Source organism: Bombina bombina, chromosome 2, assembly GCF_027579735.1.
Source record: "Bombina bombina isolate aBomBom1 chromosome 2, aBomBom1.pri, whole genome shotgun sequence".
NCBI lineage: Eukaryota > Metazoa > Chordata > Amphibia > Anura > Bombinatoridae > Bombina > Bombina bombina.
This window is the reverse complement of record NC_069500.1, coordinates 1,066,512,367-1,066,527,359: the sequence shown is the minus strand read 5'-3', so window position 1 is coordinate 1,066,527,359 and position 14,993 is coordinate 1,066,512,367. Positions and strand designations below refer to the sequence as shown.

The following is a 14,993-nucleotide window of genomic DNA, read 5'->3' as shown; positions in this document are numbered from 1 at the left end:
GTCAGTGAACAACAATTTTTTCGAGAGAAATTAGATCACTATTAGATGATGGCTTAGAACAAGGCTATATTGATTAAGATACCCACAACTACCTAGCTGTACAAGAACCAATTATACCAATTTTCCATATTCTCCCTAAGGTCCATAAATCTATTGAGCAAGTTAAGGGACGCCCTATTGTATCAGGTATTGGGTCTGTATGTGAACAACTATCAGAATGGTTGGACAGTTTGTTACAACCATTAGTTTCCAACCTCAATAGCTACTTAAGGGATACTAAACATCTTTTTCAGATTCTGGAAAATAGCAAGTCGGAACCACACTACAGTTGGCTAACTGTGGATGTGGTATCCCTCTACTCCTCAATACCACATGAGATGGGCCTAAGAGCAATAAGATTCTTTTTGGAGAGGGATACCACCTATACAACCAGCTTTATAAATTATATAATAGAGGTAACTAGCTTCCTACTTAAACACAACTATTTTAGGTTTGATGGCAATTATTTTCTCCAGATAAGGGGTACAGTGATGGGGGCCAAATTCGCCAATCTCACCATAGGTTGGTGGGAATTTTACACCATATATGGAGAGGATAATGCATTTGCCAATAAAATCAGGTCATACTATAGATTTATAGATGACCTGATTTTCATATGGAAAGGAGATTTGAGAGAGGTTGATGGTTTTGTCAGTTATATTAATCAGAACACATGGGGTTTAAAGTTCACATTTGAATCTAATAAAAACTCTATTTGTTATCTTGACCTGAAAATAACATCTAACAGTGAAACTAATAAAGTGGAAACATCAATTTATAGGAAACCGATTTCGGGAAACACCCTTTTGCATGGAAAGAGTAGTCACCCAGGAAGTGTACAGAAGTCCATAGCAAAAGGACAATTTGTTAGATTAAAGAGAAACTGTTCTAACAACCAAGAATATAAAAAACATAGTGATGACCTAAAAAACTGACTACACGACAGAGGGTATAACAAAACGTTGATTGAGAAAGTGAAAAAACAGGTGGATGAGAGAGACAGACAATGCTTGCTGATACATCTAAGACAGCAGCACTAAGACGAAATACAGACCGTGTCACACAATACTCTTCCAATTATGATGAAGTCTGCAATATCATTAAAAAACATCTGCCTATGTTATCAGCTGATGAAGGGCTGATAGAAGTAGTAGAAAAGGGATGCAGATTTTCATACAGGAAAGGAGTTACTCTAGGTAACATTTTGTAACCTAGTGATTTACCGCCTGACCATCAAACCAGCTCTTGGCTAACATCGAAAGGGATGTATAGGTGTGGCTACAGCCAGTGTATCCCTTGTGACTTTATAGAAAGAGAAGAGAAGTTCAGATCTTATGTAACCTCTAAATAGTACCAGATAGAGAGTTGTGTGAGTTGTCGGTCAAAATTTGTAGTTTATATGGCCTGGTGTACTTGCTCAGAGAGACAATATATTGGATGTACATCCAGAGAGGTCAGGGAAAGAATACGCCAGCACCTCTCAGACATAAAAAGAGCAGACGCCAGATCAGAATTATCCAAATTCTCTCTTCAGTGCTTCATTCCCTATCTCTTTTGTATGGTACATTTATTAAGATGTTCCATTTCTTTTCTTACAGTTTACATAATATTTTCAAATAGGGTCTGCACCATTTAAATGTATGCAAATGAAATAGCAACATAAGTGTTGTACTATTTAGTGTATATCTTCTCATTAGTGTCGACCATTTGTCCTTTAACTTCTTTTTCTAATATATATATATATATATATATATATATATATCAGTGGTGTATTTAGGTTTTGTGCTGCCCTAGGCACAGAAACACAGAGTTTTACCCATACGAGTCTTTAACTTTCTGTCGGGAGCACGGCTGATTAGCCTGATTAAGATTTAAACTGGTCTTGAAGAAGGCTCATTGAAAGAGCCGATACGTCGACCAAGACATTCCACGCATAACGTTTGATGTATTAAAAAAAAAAATATATATATATATATATATATATATATATATATATATATATATATATATATGTGTGTGTGTGTACATATATATATATATATATTTCCTAATTCTGCCCACAAATTTAAAATGACAGTCAATTGAAAAAAAAGAGTACACCCCAGGTAAGAAATAATTTTTTCCTAAAAAATGCATTTCCCAGATATGAAACTGACAGTCTGCAAAAGGAAATATACTGAAAACCAGAATCATGGCAAATATAAGTACAATACATATATTTAGAACTTTATATAAATACATAAAGTGCCAAACCATAGCTGAGAGTGTCTTAAGTAATTAAAACATACTTGCCAAAAGACACCCATCCACATATAGCAGATAGCCAAACCAGTACTGAAACGGTTATCAGTAGAGGTAATGGAATATGAGAGTATTTCGTCGATCTGAAAAGGGGAGGTAGGAGATGAATCTCTATGACCAATAACAGAGAACCTATGAAATAGATCTCCCGTGAGGAAAACCATTGCATTCAATACGTGATACTCCCTTCACATCCCTCTGACATTCACTGTACTCTGAGAGGAATCGGGCTTCAAAATACTGAGAAGTGCATATCAACGTAGAAATCTTAGCACAAACTTACTTCACCACCTCCATAGGAGGCAAAGCTTGTAAAACTGAATTGTGGGTGTGGTGAGGGGTGTATTTATAGGCATTTTGAGGTTTGGGAAACTTTGCCCCTCCTGGTAGGATTGTATATCCCATATGTCACTAGCTCATGGACTCTTGCCAATTACATGAAAGAAATAAACTTTATTGATTATTTCAAATCCTGTGAGTGCCCTCCTTTTCCACTACTCTTTGTATTTGAATCTTGAGGTATGCACCCAGGTCAACAGAGGTTGGAGTGCTGGGCCACGCTGCTATTTGACTATATATATATATATATATATATATATATATATATATATATATATATATATATATATATATATATATATATATATACGTATGTGTTTTTTTATATATATATATATATATATAAAATCAAATAGGCAGCAAAGTAATGTTATAGTAATGACATGGAGTACATATCAGAAGCGCAGACAATGATTTGTCAATATATTCTATATAAAGTGCACAGAATGGTCTGTGATTTTGAAAGGCATATTCTCGGAGACAGGAATAGCCCCTTTCTATTTAAATATGAATGTTTAAACACTAGAGTGTCTTGTAATCATTCAATGCAAAGTCAGAACAGAATGTAGATCTAACACTTTTTATTTTTTATTTTAGCTCGAAGATGACATTGTTGCAAAACCACAATTTTTCCAGTTCTTAAAAAACTTTGCTACCCAACAAAGTTCAGATGATTGGATGATACTTGAATTCTCTCAGCTTGGATTTATTGGTGAGTTTTGTGGTTTTATCTTGCATTCTGCAAACCCTCAAGCAAACAGGCCAAAGTACTTATCTTATTTCTTGTTGACATTGTTATTTAAACATTTTACAGCTTAATATTTTACACAAAGCATAAAACTCTATAATATATTGTACATGTTTTATTACTACTCATAAAGCATGTTAACAGCCAGTTAAACCAATATCACATTATTATGGGGTTATTTTATTATTGTTAGTATGGTATAAATGTAAAGTAAATGTGTGTGTGTGTGTGTGTGCCAATGTGCGAATGAAAGCGTATAAATGTAATATGTGGTAAATAACAAACAAATAATTTCACTAATAAATGTGATGAAAAAGGATAGCGTGTATCAACGATATAGAAGTTCCAAATTCACAATATCTCAAAAAATAAAAAGAAACAAATTATGGTGCAATATTGTAACACAATATAATGTGAAAAAGAATGTGTCAATTTGACGTCACAGTGAAGGGATTTCTCCCTGTACGAGGTGGTAAACTAACGGATACATTGTTTGATACAAACAATCCGTTAACCATCTTCTTTGGAGACTTTGGATACATATCTCCTATGTAGCCCATAGTGACTTGAAGTCCTGACATTTATTTTATGTTTATAGAATGTTTTTATACTTTTAAATAAATCCACTTTTAATGCTTTTTATTGGAAATAAAGCATATTCCTTTATTTTGTGGCTCATGTGTTGTGGGTTACGATGTTGACAACCCTGATTGTGTGGACTTATTTGAATTTCCCGGGTTTCACTCTGGGGGGTGGTGTTACTTTTTTCTCCTGCACAGAAATGTGCTCTTTTACTATGCTACACTGTTTCTGGTCAGGTAGTTCATGTGACGCTCTTCTGCATTTAGTAAACGGAGCGGAGTCACTGGCCGACTTGTTTTCTGTTTTCCTTCATTCCGGGCTTAGTGTCAGTCGCAAGGGCAGAAGGAGAGTGTTTGGATCTGCTGGGGAATTCTCTGCTTTATTTGCTTATGCAGAGTGTTTGTTGTCAGGTAAGACACCTCAGTTTGACAGAGGTGCTGTCTTAGTTATTTTTTTAGCTGAAAGTTTTTTAAGCGTGAGGGTCACAGCTGTCTCTGCTTATTTTCTCACTCTGTTTCTTAAAGTTACTGTATCAACTTTAATTTATAATTATTATTTTTTTTTTTATTATTATTATTATGGACATGGATCAAGACTTTGTGTCTTTTCATAATTGTCTGTTATGCCTTAAAGAACAAATTGATTTGCCTATGCAATGTTGTGCTGCATGCTTAGCTAGAACTCTTGGCTTTAAAGATAAGTTGTTGCTCTCTGAGCCCACTAAAGTATCTCAGGATGCCCCAAGGCAGAACATACAGTGATCTGAGATGTCATCGCAGAAAATGCAGCATGTCTGCAGAAAGAACAGGACACATGCAGGAACTGTTAGCGCTTGAACTTTGTAGTGCGGCTTCACATTAGACAGTTCTCTTTAAACAGAGCTGTGCTCTGGTTGCAGTACGTTTTCCTTAACAAAGTGCATCCAGAGCAAAGAGCTGTTTGAAGTGATCAGTCAAATATGCAGTTGCGCTGCAAAGCAGCAGCACATTGCTTTTTGAATGGCTCTCAGAGATTTTTTCAAACCCGCCCCCTAGCCTTTCCCAGTCTGCAAAGCTGTTTATTCTGAATGTAAGACGTTAGTATGAGCATTGCATCTTTTTTATTACTACATTTCTATGTTAGACCTAGAGAAAAGAAAACCAATTTATTTAAGAGACATTTTAAAATTTATTTTTTTGTATGCAGCTTATTTGCTATGCAATTATATTATAAAGCATTAAAAATTGCTTTATTCTTCAGTTAACCAACACATTGCAGTTGAACTGGTGCCTTAGTGTAACTGTCTAATTTGACATTTTATTTAATAATGACCTGCAGAAAAATTTCCACTAAAGAAATCTCATCGCAGAAAGTGAAGGAAAGTTCTGCCTCTGGGTCAGGATGATGCTGTTCAGGCAATGCCACAGCTTTCTCCTCAAACGTCCCAAGCTTCATTGGTGTCACATGCAGTGCCCTGCGATTCCTCTCATCCTCCTGGAGGAGTATATTTGCTTTTCCTGTTTTAGGGAAACGCAAGAGGAAGACTAAACATTTATCAGATGCTAAGGTGTCTGTTTCAGCTGCTAATACGCAGGTTGCACTTTCTCATAAATCTGATGTGGAGGATACCTCTGAATCTGAGATCTCACCCTCAGAAGCTACAGACAGTGTAACTCCTTTGCCTGATACTGAAAAAGTTAACTTCAGATTTAAGCTTGAACACCTTTGTGTCCTGTTGAAGGAGGTATTGGCTACTTTGGATGACTCTGATTCGTCTGTTAGCAACCCTAAGAAATCTAGTAAACTTAATAAATACTATGATGTTCCTTCCTCCATGGAAGCGTTTCCTGTTCCTGACTGTGTGACGGAGAATATTTCACAGGAATGGGAGAAGCCAGGGATTCCTTTTTTCTCTTCTTCTATTTTTAAAAAGATGTTTCCTGTTGCTGATTCTATTAAAGATTCATGGTACATGGTGCCTAAAGTAGAAGGAGCTATTTCTACTCTGGCTAAGAGAACTACGATCCCTATAGAGGATAGTTGTTCTTTTAAGGATCCCATGGACAAGATGTTGGAGGCTTATTTGAAAAAGATGTATGTTCACCAGGGTCTTCAATGGCTACCTGCAGTTTGTATTGCCACTGTAGCAAGTGCAGCATCTTATTGGTGTGATGCCTTGTCTAACTCTATTTTAGAAGAGTCTCCATCATTAGAGAAAATCCAGGATAGGATTAAGGCTCTCAAATTAGCCAATTCATTTATTTCTGATGCTAACATCCAAGTTATCAAACTAGGAGCCAAGATGACTGGTTTCACTTTCTTAGCCCCCAGGGTTTTTTGGCTTAAATCTTGGTTGGCTGATGTTACCTTCAAGTCTAAACTTTTGGCCCTTCCTTATAAGGGTAAGACCTTGTTTGGACCTGGTCTGGCAGAGATAATTTTCCTCAAGATAAGAAGAATAGACCTAAAGGACTCCAAAGTAATTTTCGTTCCTTTCGTAAATTCAGAAGTCTTCCTCCTCCAAACAGGAACAGTTCAAGCCTTCTTGGAAATCCAACCAGTCTTGGAACAAGGGGAAGCAGTCTAAGAAGCCCACAGCTTAGCATGAAGGCTCTGCCCCGGGTCCGGGATCGGATCAAGTGGGGGGCAGACTTTCCCTGACGAGATGTCCCAGATCCTTGGGCTGTGGACATAGTATCTCAGGGTTACAAAATATAATTCAAATCCTTTCTTCCCAAGGGCAGGTTCCACCTTTTTAAGACTATCTGTATATCAGGTAAAAAGAGAGGCATTCTTGAGCTGTATTCAGGACCTTTTTTACCTGGGAGTGATTGTTCCAGTTCCAATAAGGGAACAGGGTCTAAGATTTTATTCAAACCTGTTCGTGGTTTCCAAAAAAAGAGGGAAATTTTCGAGCCATTTTAGATAGTGTCTCAACAAGTTTCTCAGGGTACTGTCCTTCAAAATGGAGACTACTTGTTCCATTCTTCCTCTGGTCCAAGAGGGTCAGTCCATGATGACCATGTTCCCATCCACAGGAATCATCACAAATTCTTGAGATTTGCTTTTCTGGACAAACACTATCAGTTTGTGGCTCTTCCATTTGGCCTTGCCACAGCTCCCCGAATTGTCTCAAAGATTTTGGGGGCTCTTTTGGCAGTGATCAGGCCTCAGGGAATTGCAGTAGCGCCCTACCTGGATGACATTTTGGTTCAGGTGCCATCTTTTCAACAAGCAAACTCTCTCATACAGAGATCTTGTATTTTTTACGTTCCCACGGTTGAAAAGTGAATCTGGAAAAGAGTTCCCTTGTTCCAGCTACAAGGGTGGTTTTCTTAGGGACCATTATAGATTCCCTATCTATGACAATTTTTCTGACAGAGGTCAGAAAATCCAAAATACTTTCCTCTTGCCTCTCTCTTCAGTCTACGGTTCGTCCATCAGTAGCTCAATGTATGGAGGTTATTGGTCTGATGGTCGCTTCCATGGACATCATTCCCTTTGCTTGATTCCATCGGAGAGCTCTGCAGTTATGCATGCTCAGACAATGGAATGGAAATCATTTGTATCTGTCTTGGAGGATAGTTATAGATCAGTCGACAAGAGACTCTCTCCCGAGGTGGTTCTCTCAGGAGCATATGTCTAAGGGCACTTGCTTTCGGAGACCTTGAGTGATTGTGACCACGGATGCCAGTCTGCTAGGCTGGGTAGCAGTCTGGGACTCATTAAAGGCGCAGGGTCTATGGACTCGGGAGGGGTCTGCTCTCCCCATAAGTATCTTCGAGTTGAGATCAATTTTCAATGCTCTTATGGCTTGGACTCAGTTGTCTTAAGCCCAGTTTATCAGATTCCAGTTGGACAACATTACCTCAGTGGCTTAAATTAACCATCAGGGAGGAACCTGGAGTTCCTTAGCCATGAAGGAGGTGGCTCGGATTATTCAGTGGGCGGAAGTTCACAATTGTTGCCTATCTGCTATCCACAATCCAGGAGTGGACAATTGGGAGGCAGATTTTCTGAGCAGACAGACATTTCATCCTGGAGAGTGGGCTCTCCATCCGGAGGTGTTCTCCAGGTTAACCCTCAGATGGGGGTGCCGGAGTTGGATCTGATGGCTTCTCGGCAGAACGCCAAACTTCCAAGGTACGGTTAAAGGTCAAGAAATCCACAGGCTGCTCTGATAGATGCTCTGGTGGTTCCTTGGGTTTTCGGTCTAGCATTTCTGTTTCCTCTGTTTGCACTCCTTCCATAAGTCATTGCTTGCATCAAACAGGAGAAAGAGTCGGTAATTCTAATAGCTCCTGCGTGGCCTCGCAGGATCTGGTATGCAGACCTAGTGAAAATGTCACCTCTGCCACCTTGGAGGTTACCTCTGAGGAAGGACCTTCTAGTTCAGCATCCCTTCCTCCATCCAAATATTGTTTCTCTGAAGCTGACTGCTTGGCGATTGGGTTTTCTGAGTCGGTCATTGAGACAATGTTGCAGGCTCGCAAGCCTGTAACTCGTAAGATTTACCATAAGGTAAGGCGTAAATACCTTTTTATTGGTGTGATTACAAAGGCTTCTCTTGGAGTAGGGTCAGGATTCCTAGAATTTTGTCTTTTCTCCAGGATGGTCTAGAGAAAGGTTTGTCAGTCAGTTCTCTGAAAGGTCAGATTTTTGCTTTATCTATTCTGCTTCATAAGCATTTGGATGATGTGCCAGATGTTCGTTCCTTTTGTCAGGCCTTGGTTAGAATCAGGCCTGTGTTTAGACCTGTTTCTCCTCCTTGGAGCCTTAACCTTGTTCTTAGTTTTGCAGCAGACTCTGTTTGAGCCAATGCATTCCATAGATAGTAAGTTGTTATCTTGGAAGGTTTTGTTTCTTGTTATCTCTTCTGCTAGGAGAGTTTCTGAACTCTCGGCTTTGCAGTGAGATTCACCTTACCTTATTTTTCATGCGGATAAGGCGGTTCTTCATACTAAATTGGGTTTTCTCTCTAAGGTGGTTTCTGCTAGGAATATTAATCAGGAGATTGTTGTTCCTTCTCTTTGTCCCAATCCTCCTCCTCATAAGGAACGTTTGTTGCACAACTTGGATGTTGTGCATGCTCTAAAATTCTAGCTACAGGCGACTAAGGATTTTCGCCAATCTTCTGCCCTGTTTGTTTTTCTGGTAAGTGCAAGGGTCACAAGGCTTCTGTTACTTCTCTTTCCTTCTGGTTGAGAAGTATGATTCGTTTTGCTTATGAGACTGCTGGTCAGCAGCCTCCTGAGAGAATTACAGCTCATTCCACTAGGGCTGTCTCCTCTTCAAAAATAAAGTTTCTGTGGAACAGATTTGCAAGGATACAACTTGGTCTTCTCTGTATACTTTTTCCAAATTTGATACTTTTGCCTCGGCTGAGGCTGCTTTTGGGAGAAAAGTTCTTCAAGCGGTAGTGCCTTCTGTTTAGGTATGCCTGTCTTGTTCTCCCTCCCTATTCATTCTGTGTCCTCTAGCTTGGGTATTGGTTCCCACTAGTAATTGAATGACATTGTGAACTCTCCATATCTTAGGAAAGAAAACAAAATGTATGCTTACCTGATAAATATCTTTCTTTCTGGATATGGAGAGTCCACGACCCCTCCGTTTTTTCTGACAGTTTTGTTATTGACTAAACCTCGGGCACCTCTGCACCTTTGTGTTATTCCTTTTTCCATTTCCTTTTGCTCGAATGACTGGGGATTATGGGTAGGGGAGTGACATTTAACAGCTTTGCTGTGGTGCTCTTTGCCTCCTCCTGCTGGCCAGGAGTGATATTCCCACTAGTAATTGAATGATGTTGTGGACTCTCCATATCCGGAAAGAAAGAAATTTATCAGGTAAGCATAAATTTTGTATTTGAACTGTCATATATTCTATTTTGCTTCAATATCTGGGTATCCTTTGTTGAAAAGCATACCTAGGTGGGCTCAGAACAAATGCAAAGCTAGCTGCTGATTAATAGCTGCACATACTGTATATGCCTGTTTTCAGTGGCTCACCCAATGTGTTCAGCTAGCTCCCAGTAGTATATTGCTGCTCCATTAGCAAAGGATAACAGGAGAACGAAGCAACTTTGACAATAGAAGTAAATTGGGAAAGTGTTTTAAAATGGTATTCTTGGATCTTTTCCAGATAAGCCCCGCCACTAATGCAAAAAGTGCACGCGCCAAAAGTTAAGCCCCGCCACTTTTGTCAGCTGACGTATTACATTGCAATAAAAACTATGAAAATGAGTGAAACTATGAACTTTCTTACGCTTTCGACTGTCGTTCATGACAAGGAGACGGCAATACTTTTTTTGCAAACACACGGAGTGATCCATCAGCAACGTTTATGCAACAATGGGCACCAAATGACACTTTCCACTGTTTCTGACAGGTGGAGGTGTAATGCACGACAGTGTCGTCAAGAAATCGCTCTTAGAAAGGGAACTTGGCTGGAACGGTCTAGGATGGAGTTCAGGACAGTAATTCTATTTATTTATTGCTGGTCTAAAAATCTGACAAGTATGAAATTCTGCTCTGAGGAATTATCTATTGGCCACACGACCGCTGTTGACTGGAAGAACTTTCTTAGCGAAATTTGTGCCTGGCGTCTTTTGCAGAATCCAACTATTGTCGGTGGGCCAGGTCTACACGTCGAGATAGATGAAACGCTAATATCTCGCCGTAAAAACAACGCAGGGAGAGTCCTTCCCCAGCAGTGGATTTTCGGAGGGATCTGCAGGGAGAGTAAAGAAGTGTTCATGTATGCAGTTCCAGATCGAACTGCGGACACTCTGATGCACACAATACAGGCCTGCATAGCTCCCGGCTCAATCATCATTTCCGATATGTGGCCATCATACAAAGGAATTGAAACTATTCTTTCAATGAATTATACTCAAACGGTTAATCATAGTGAAAACTTTGTGGATCCAACGACTGGATCTCACACAAAAAACCATTGAATCTTTCTGGCATGTCTACAAGATGCAGAATAAGCGCCAATGCGGCACACACAGATCTTTAGTGGACAGCTACTTGTGTGAGTTCGTTTGGAGGCAAAGGTACCGAAATACGGAGCTTTTCATGCGAATTATCAATGACCTGTCCCAATTTCACCCTCTTAAATAAAAAACAAGTTTCAATGCAAAATAAAAGTACAAAGTTTCAATGCACCGATAAAAAAATAAAAGTACAAAGTTTCAATGCAGCGTCTTCAATAAAAAAATTAAACTACAATACAAAATAACAATATAAGTTACAGTTTAGTACAAGTTTAATTTAATTTCACAAGTACAAGTTTCAAGTACAAGTTTCATTTCACACTGTTCCTGTTCAATAAACAATAAATGTACAAGTTTAATATCTTTTTTTTTTTTTTCATATTTGTTGCGGCGGGGCTTAACTTTTTGGCGGGGCTTATCTGGAAAAGATCTGTATTCTTTATTTGAATCATAAAACAAATAAAAATTGGGTTTCATTTCCCTTTAAATATTGATAGATCACAGGGAAAGGTTGCATTCACAAAACTAGTCTATTTTACTATCAGATTAGAGTTTCTAAGCACCATACATTGATATACTAATTCTATTCTACAAACTATGACGTTGCTGAACATTTAAATAAAAATGAGGGTAAGATTATACTTTGCACCTGACCTGAACGTTTTGTAAGTTTGTAAAACTGAATTAGGAACTGTGTAAACCAGCAGCAAGAAGGGAGCTGTATGTAAACTTTATATGTGCCAGGTAGACTATACACCTTCCCAGTGGTCACCGAGGTCACTCTTGGACCTCACAGCTCAGACAGAAATTATGCAGCTACAGAAGGCGTTCATGAACATAAGGAGGCCACTTTTGGACCCCAAATTATGAATCTCGCTTTTCATAGTTTGCTTTGAACACTGGAACTAGAGATGTACAACCAATCAAGGTATTTATATACATATAATATTAATCATATAAAGAGCACCAGATGGGAAAAGCCTAGGAAAAATTACCATACCTGTGAAGATATAGGAGAGTACCAACCAAAACCATAAAAAAAAAAAAAAGGGGGGGAGACTTACACTTATCCAAAGCGTATGTATGGAGAGGAAGTTTTTATAGGAGATATCTAATTGTGAGCTCTCAGGATAGTATAGTTATTGCCATATATTATGGAGTATATGATTATACTTAAAGAAAAACATGATGTACATGTCACAATACAAAAACGCTCCTCTAAGATTATATATCAAACGGCTGAGGTTAATAAAGGAAAAACACACAATTTAAACCTTTATCAAATAGTTGTAGATCTGTAGATATTCTCTATAACTATACTTATAGCAGTGCAGTAGTAAAAATAAAGCAAGGGAACTTTCCTCAGATAGCACTAATTTCTTCCTTGAGTGCAAATTGGGCAGCTGCGAAGCATAGCCAATATTTTCAAACTGGGTGTATATAAAAACCTACGTATGAGCAAGTGGGGAAAAACCTGAGTGATTGAAGTTTAGTTAACATCTACCTTAGCATGGTCAATTATGCAGGTAATTAAAAAACAAAATCTAGTGAGCTGATAAACCAGCCCATAGGCTGGTATATGGCTGTCTGGTGTAGGTTTCCCTAGTCTATAATCCAAGCCCCGTAAACCTTGTATAATAGGTATACTATAGCAAGCTGGCAACTATGTATTGTGAGGGATAAAAGTATGGGAATATATTTTTTAGTTAGATAATGCAGAAGTCACTATGGGCATATACTTGAGTACACATAGAAGAGACCTCACATGTAGAAAACAACAAAACATATGCATTGCAAAGCCCCCTATATTCTATAAAGTAAGTTGAGAAATATTCTACATCTGTGTTATATACGTTAGGGTATCATATTTACAGATAGCACTCGCAGTCCAAACCTATATATCATATAGCTGCTCAGCTTCTCAGGTCCAAAAACCATCATATAGAACAGATAGATATACTTGAATATTAACGTTCTTTCTGATATCAAGTGCAGTGTTGGTTGAAGCAGTGAAGTCGCTCACTCCGCAACTAATGAAATATGTGCGTGACATAGATGTGAGCCATCATGTTATTCCTCCGAGTCACTATCCGATTCCTATTTTGATTTGGAGGTGATTCCTACTTGCAGTGTCCCATGTAGAGATAGCCGTAACAAAGCCATGGCAGAAAGTGGTAAGTACCCATGGAATATAAAACAGCCTCTCTGTGCAAAAAAATACTTCTACATGGACTTGTAAAATACTAAATGTAGACTGCAGGCTAAAGAGTGTCAATTCCGTCATAGCCTGCAACAAGTCCGGTAGCAGTATATTTTGTTCATATTGACTGCACCTCTGGGGATGCTGCATACCTTCCATGATATGAATGGGCTTGCTGAAGCTCCGATGAACATCTTGTGGTCTGTCCTCAGCCAACTCGGAGATAACCAGCGGTGGGTAAGGCAATTGAGGAGAAGTGTGAACTGTGGTCAGCGGTGTCATGAGTGTGCAGTTGGGCCACATAACAGCTCTCCCCTCTGGAGCCGTAATCGCCTCCTCGGTCTCCAAATCTGCAGAGCTACCATCCGGCCGCGGAATCAGAGCGCTGTCATCAGCTGTCAATATGCTGTCCGGCGTCTCCCCTGTAGTGGCACCTTTCCATGCCGCCACCAAACTCTCCTCAAGCCGCGCAAAACTACGGTATAGTGTATAGTCAAGTATCTCTAGTAGTGTAAGATTTGAGTGCGCCATTCTATAGTTGTAATAGCACAGTATGAAATATCACACATAGGGTGCTCCAGGTTGTCAGAAAGTCTGCAGCGCAAATGGCTGGATATACTGAAATTTCAGAATGCAAAGGGGGGGTAGAGAAAGGTCCAGGCCGTTGTTAGGCCTCTGCTACGCACCTCCTCTAAACAGGTCTGTCCGTCCTCGTTAGTATGAGAAAAACACATAAATCCTTTCCATGAGTATTTCTTGACTCTTATCACGTAAATGAAAATGAAATGTTCTGGTCTAGAAAGGGATAAATAGCAGATTTATCAGCTCCAATGTTTCAGTATGTTTAACCAGTTAACTGCTGTCTTGGGGCTGCTGGGAAAGAGAACAATATGTAATGAGAATTTATTTTTGTATGTTCTATGAATTCCAGTCCAAGCACATGAAGAACCACCCTGCTAAGCAAAGCCTCAATATATAAATGGGGGAAATGAAACCTGTTCTAAATAGCGCAACACTACTAAAAATGCCTTAAATATCAAACATTGCATTCTACCCACCCTAAACTAAATAGGTCTGAACTGAATATGCGACAGACTTAATAGACAGGGAGCCAAAAAACAGGATTGTCCAGTGGAAAACGGGACAGTTAGCAATTATAGCCTGGTAGACACATATTGGGAGTTTTACAAGCAACACATCATATGTAAGCCCTTTTATGAATTGTTGTTTATTCTGGAACACACTCAGTAAATCCATCCTTGTGTGAGAAGTACTTATTTACATTAGTGTCATTTTACTATTAAATGAAAGGAAACAAGACTTCTGGCATCTGACAGTGTGCCTTTAACCAGAAGATCTATTCCAGAAAACGCAGGTAATCAAGGGTAAATATCCAGTCATATCCATATTGTGCTTAAACAAGGTTTTATTCATCTGTATACATAATGGTAGAACATACAGCATATGCTGTGTGCATATAATAAATATTAGGGATGCACCGATACCGATACTAGTATCGGTATCGGTACCGATACCAAGTATTTGCATGAGTACTTGTACTCGTGCAAATGCACCGATACTTAAACCGATACCTCCACTTCCTACTCATATGCTATCTTGTGGCGTTTTTTCAAACTGCATGTTCCCATTTCATTTTAAACTGGAGTGGAGGAGACAAAACTAAAAATTGTTTACTACTGTTCTGAAAATACAAATTGCTGTTATTTGTATTATTGTAGGAGAGATCACTGTACCTCGTTCAGACAAACCCCTAAAGTACTGGGCAGTTAATAAACAGATTTCCAGCTCTG

At 39.0% G+C, this 14,993-nt stretch overlaps 1 protein-coding gene across 1 annotated transcript in view; it reads left to right on the top strand.

Annotated features, from left to right (window-relative positions):
• Positions 1–14,993, top strand: part of MGAT4D (MGAT4 family member D) — a 559,080-nt gene that overhangs the window by 484,181 nt on the left and 59,906 nt on the right. The window contains exon 8 of the mRNA XM_053703693.1: positions 3,277–3,391. Within this exon, the coding sequence (XP_053559668.1) occupies positions 3,277–3,391 (115 nt within the window). The remainder of the gene's footprint in view (positions 1–3,276; positions 3,392–14,993) is intronic.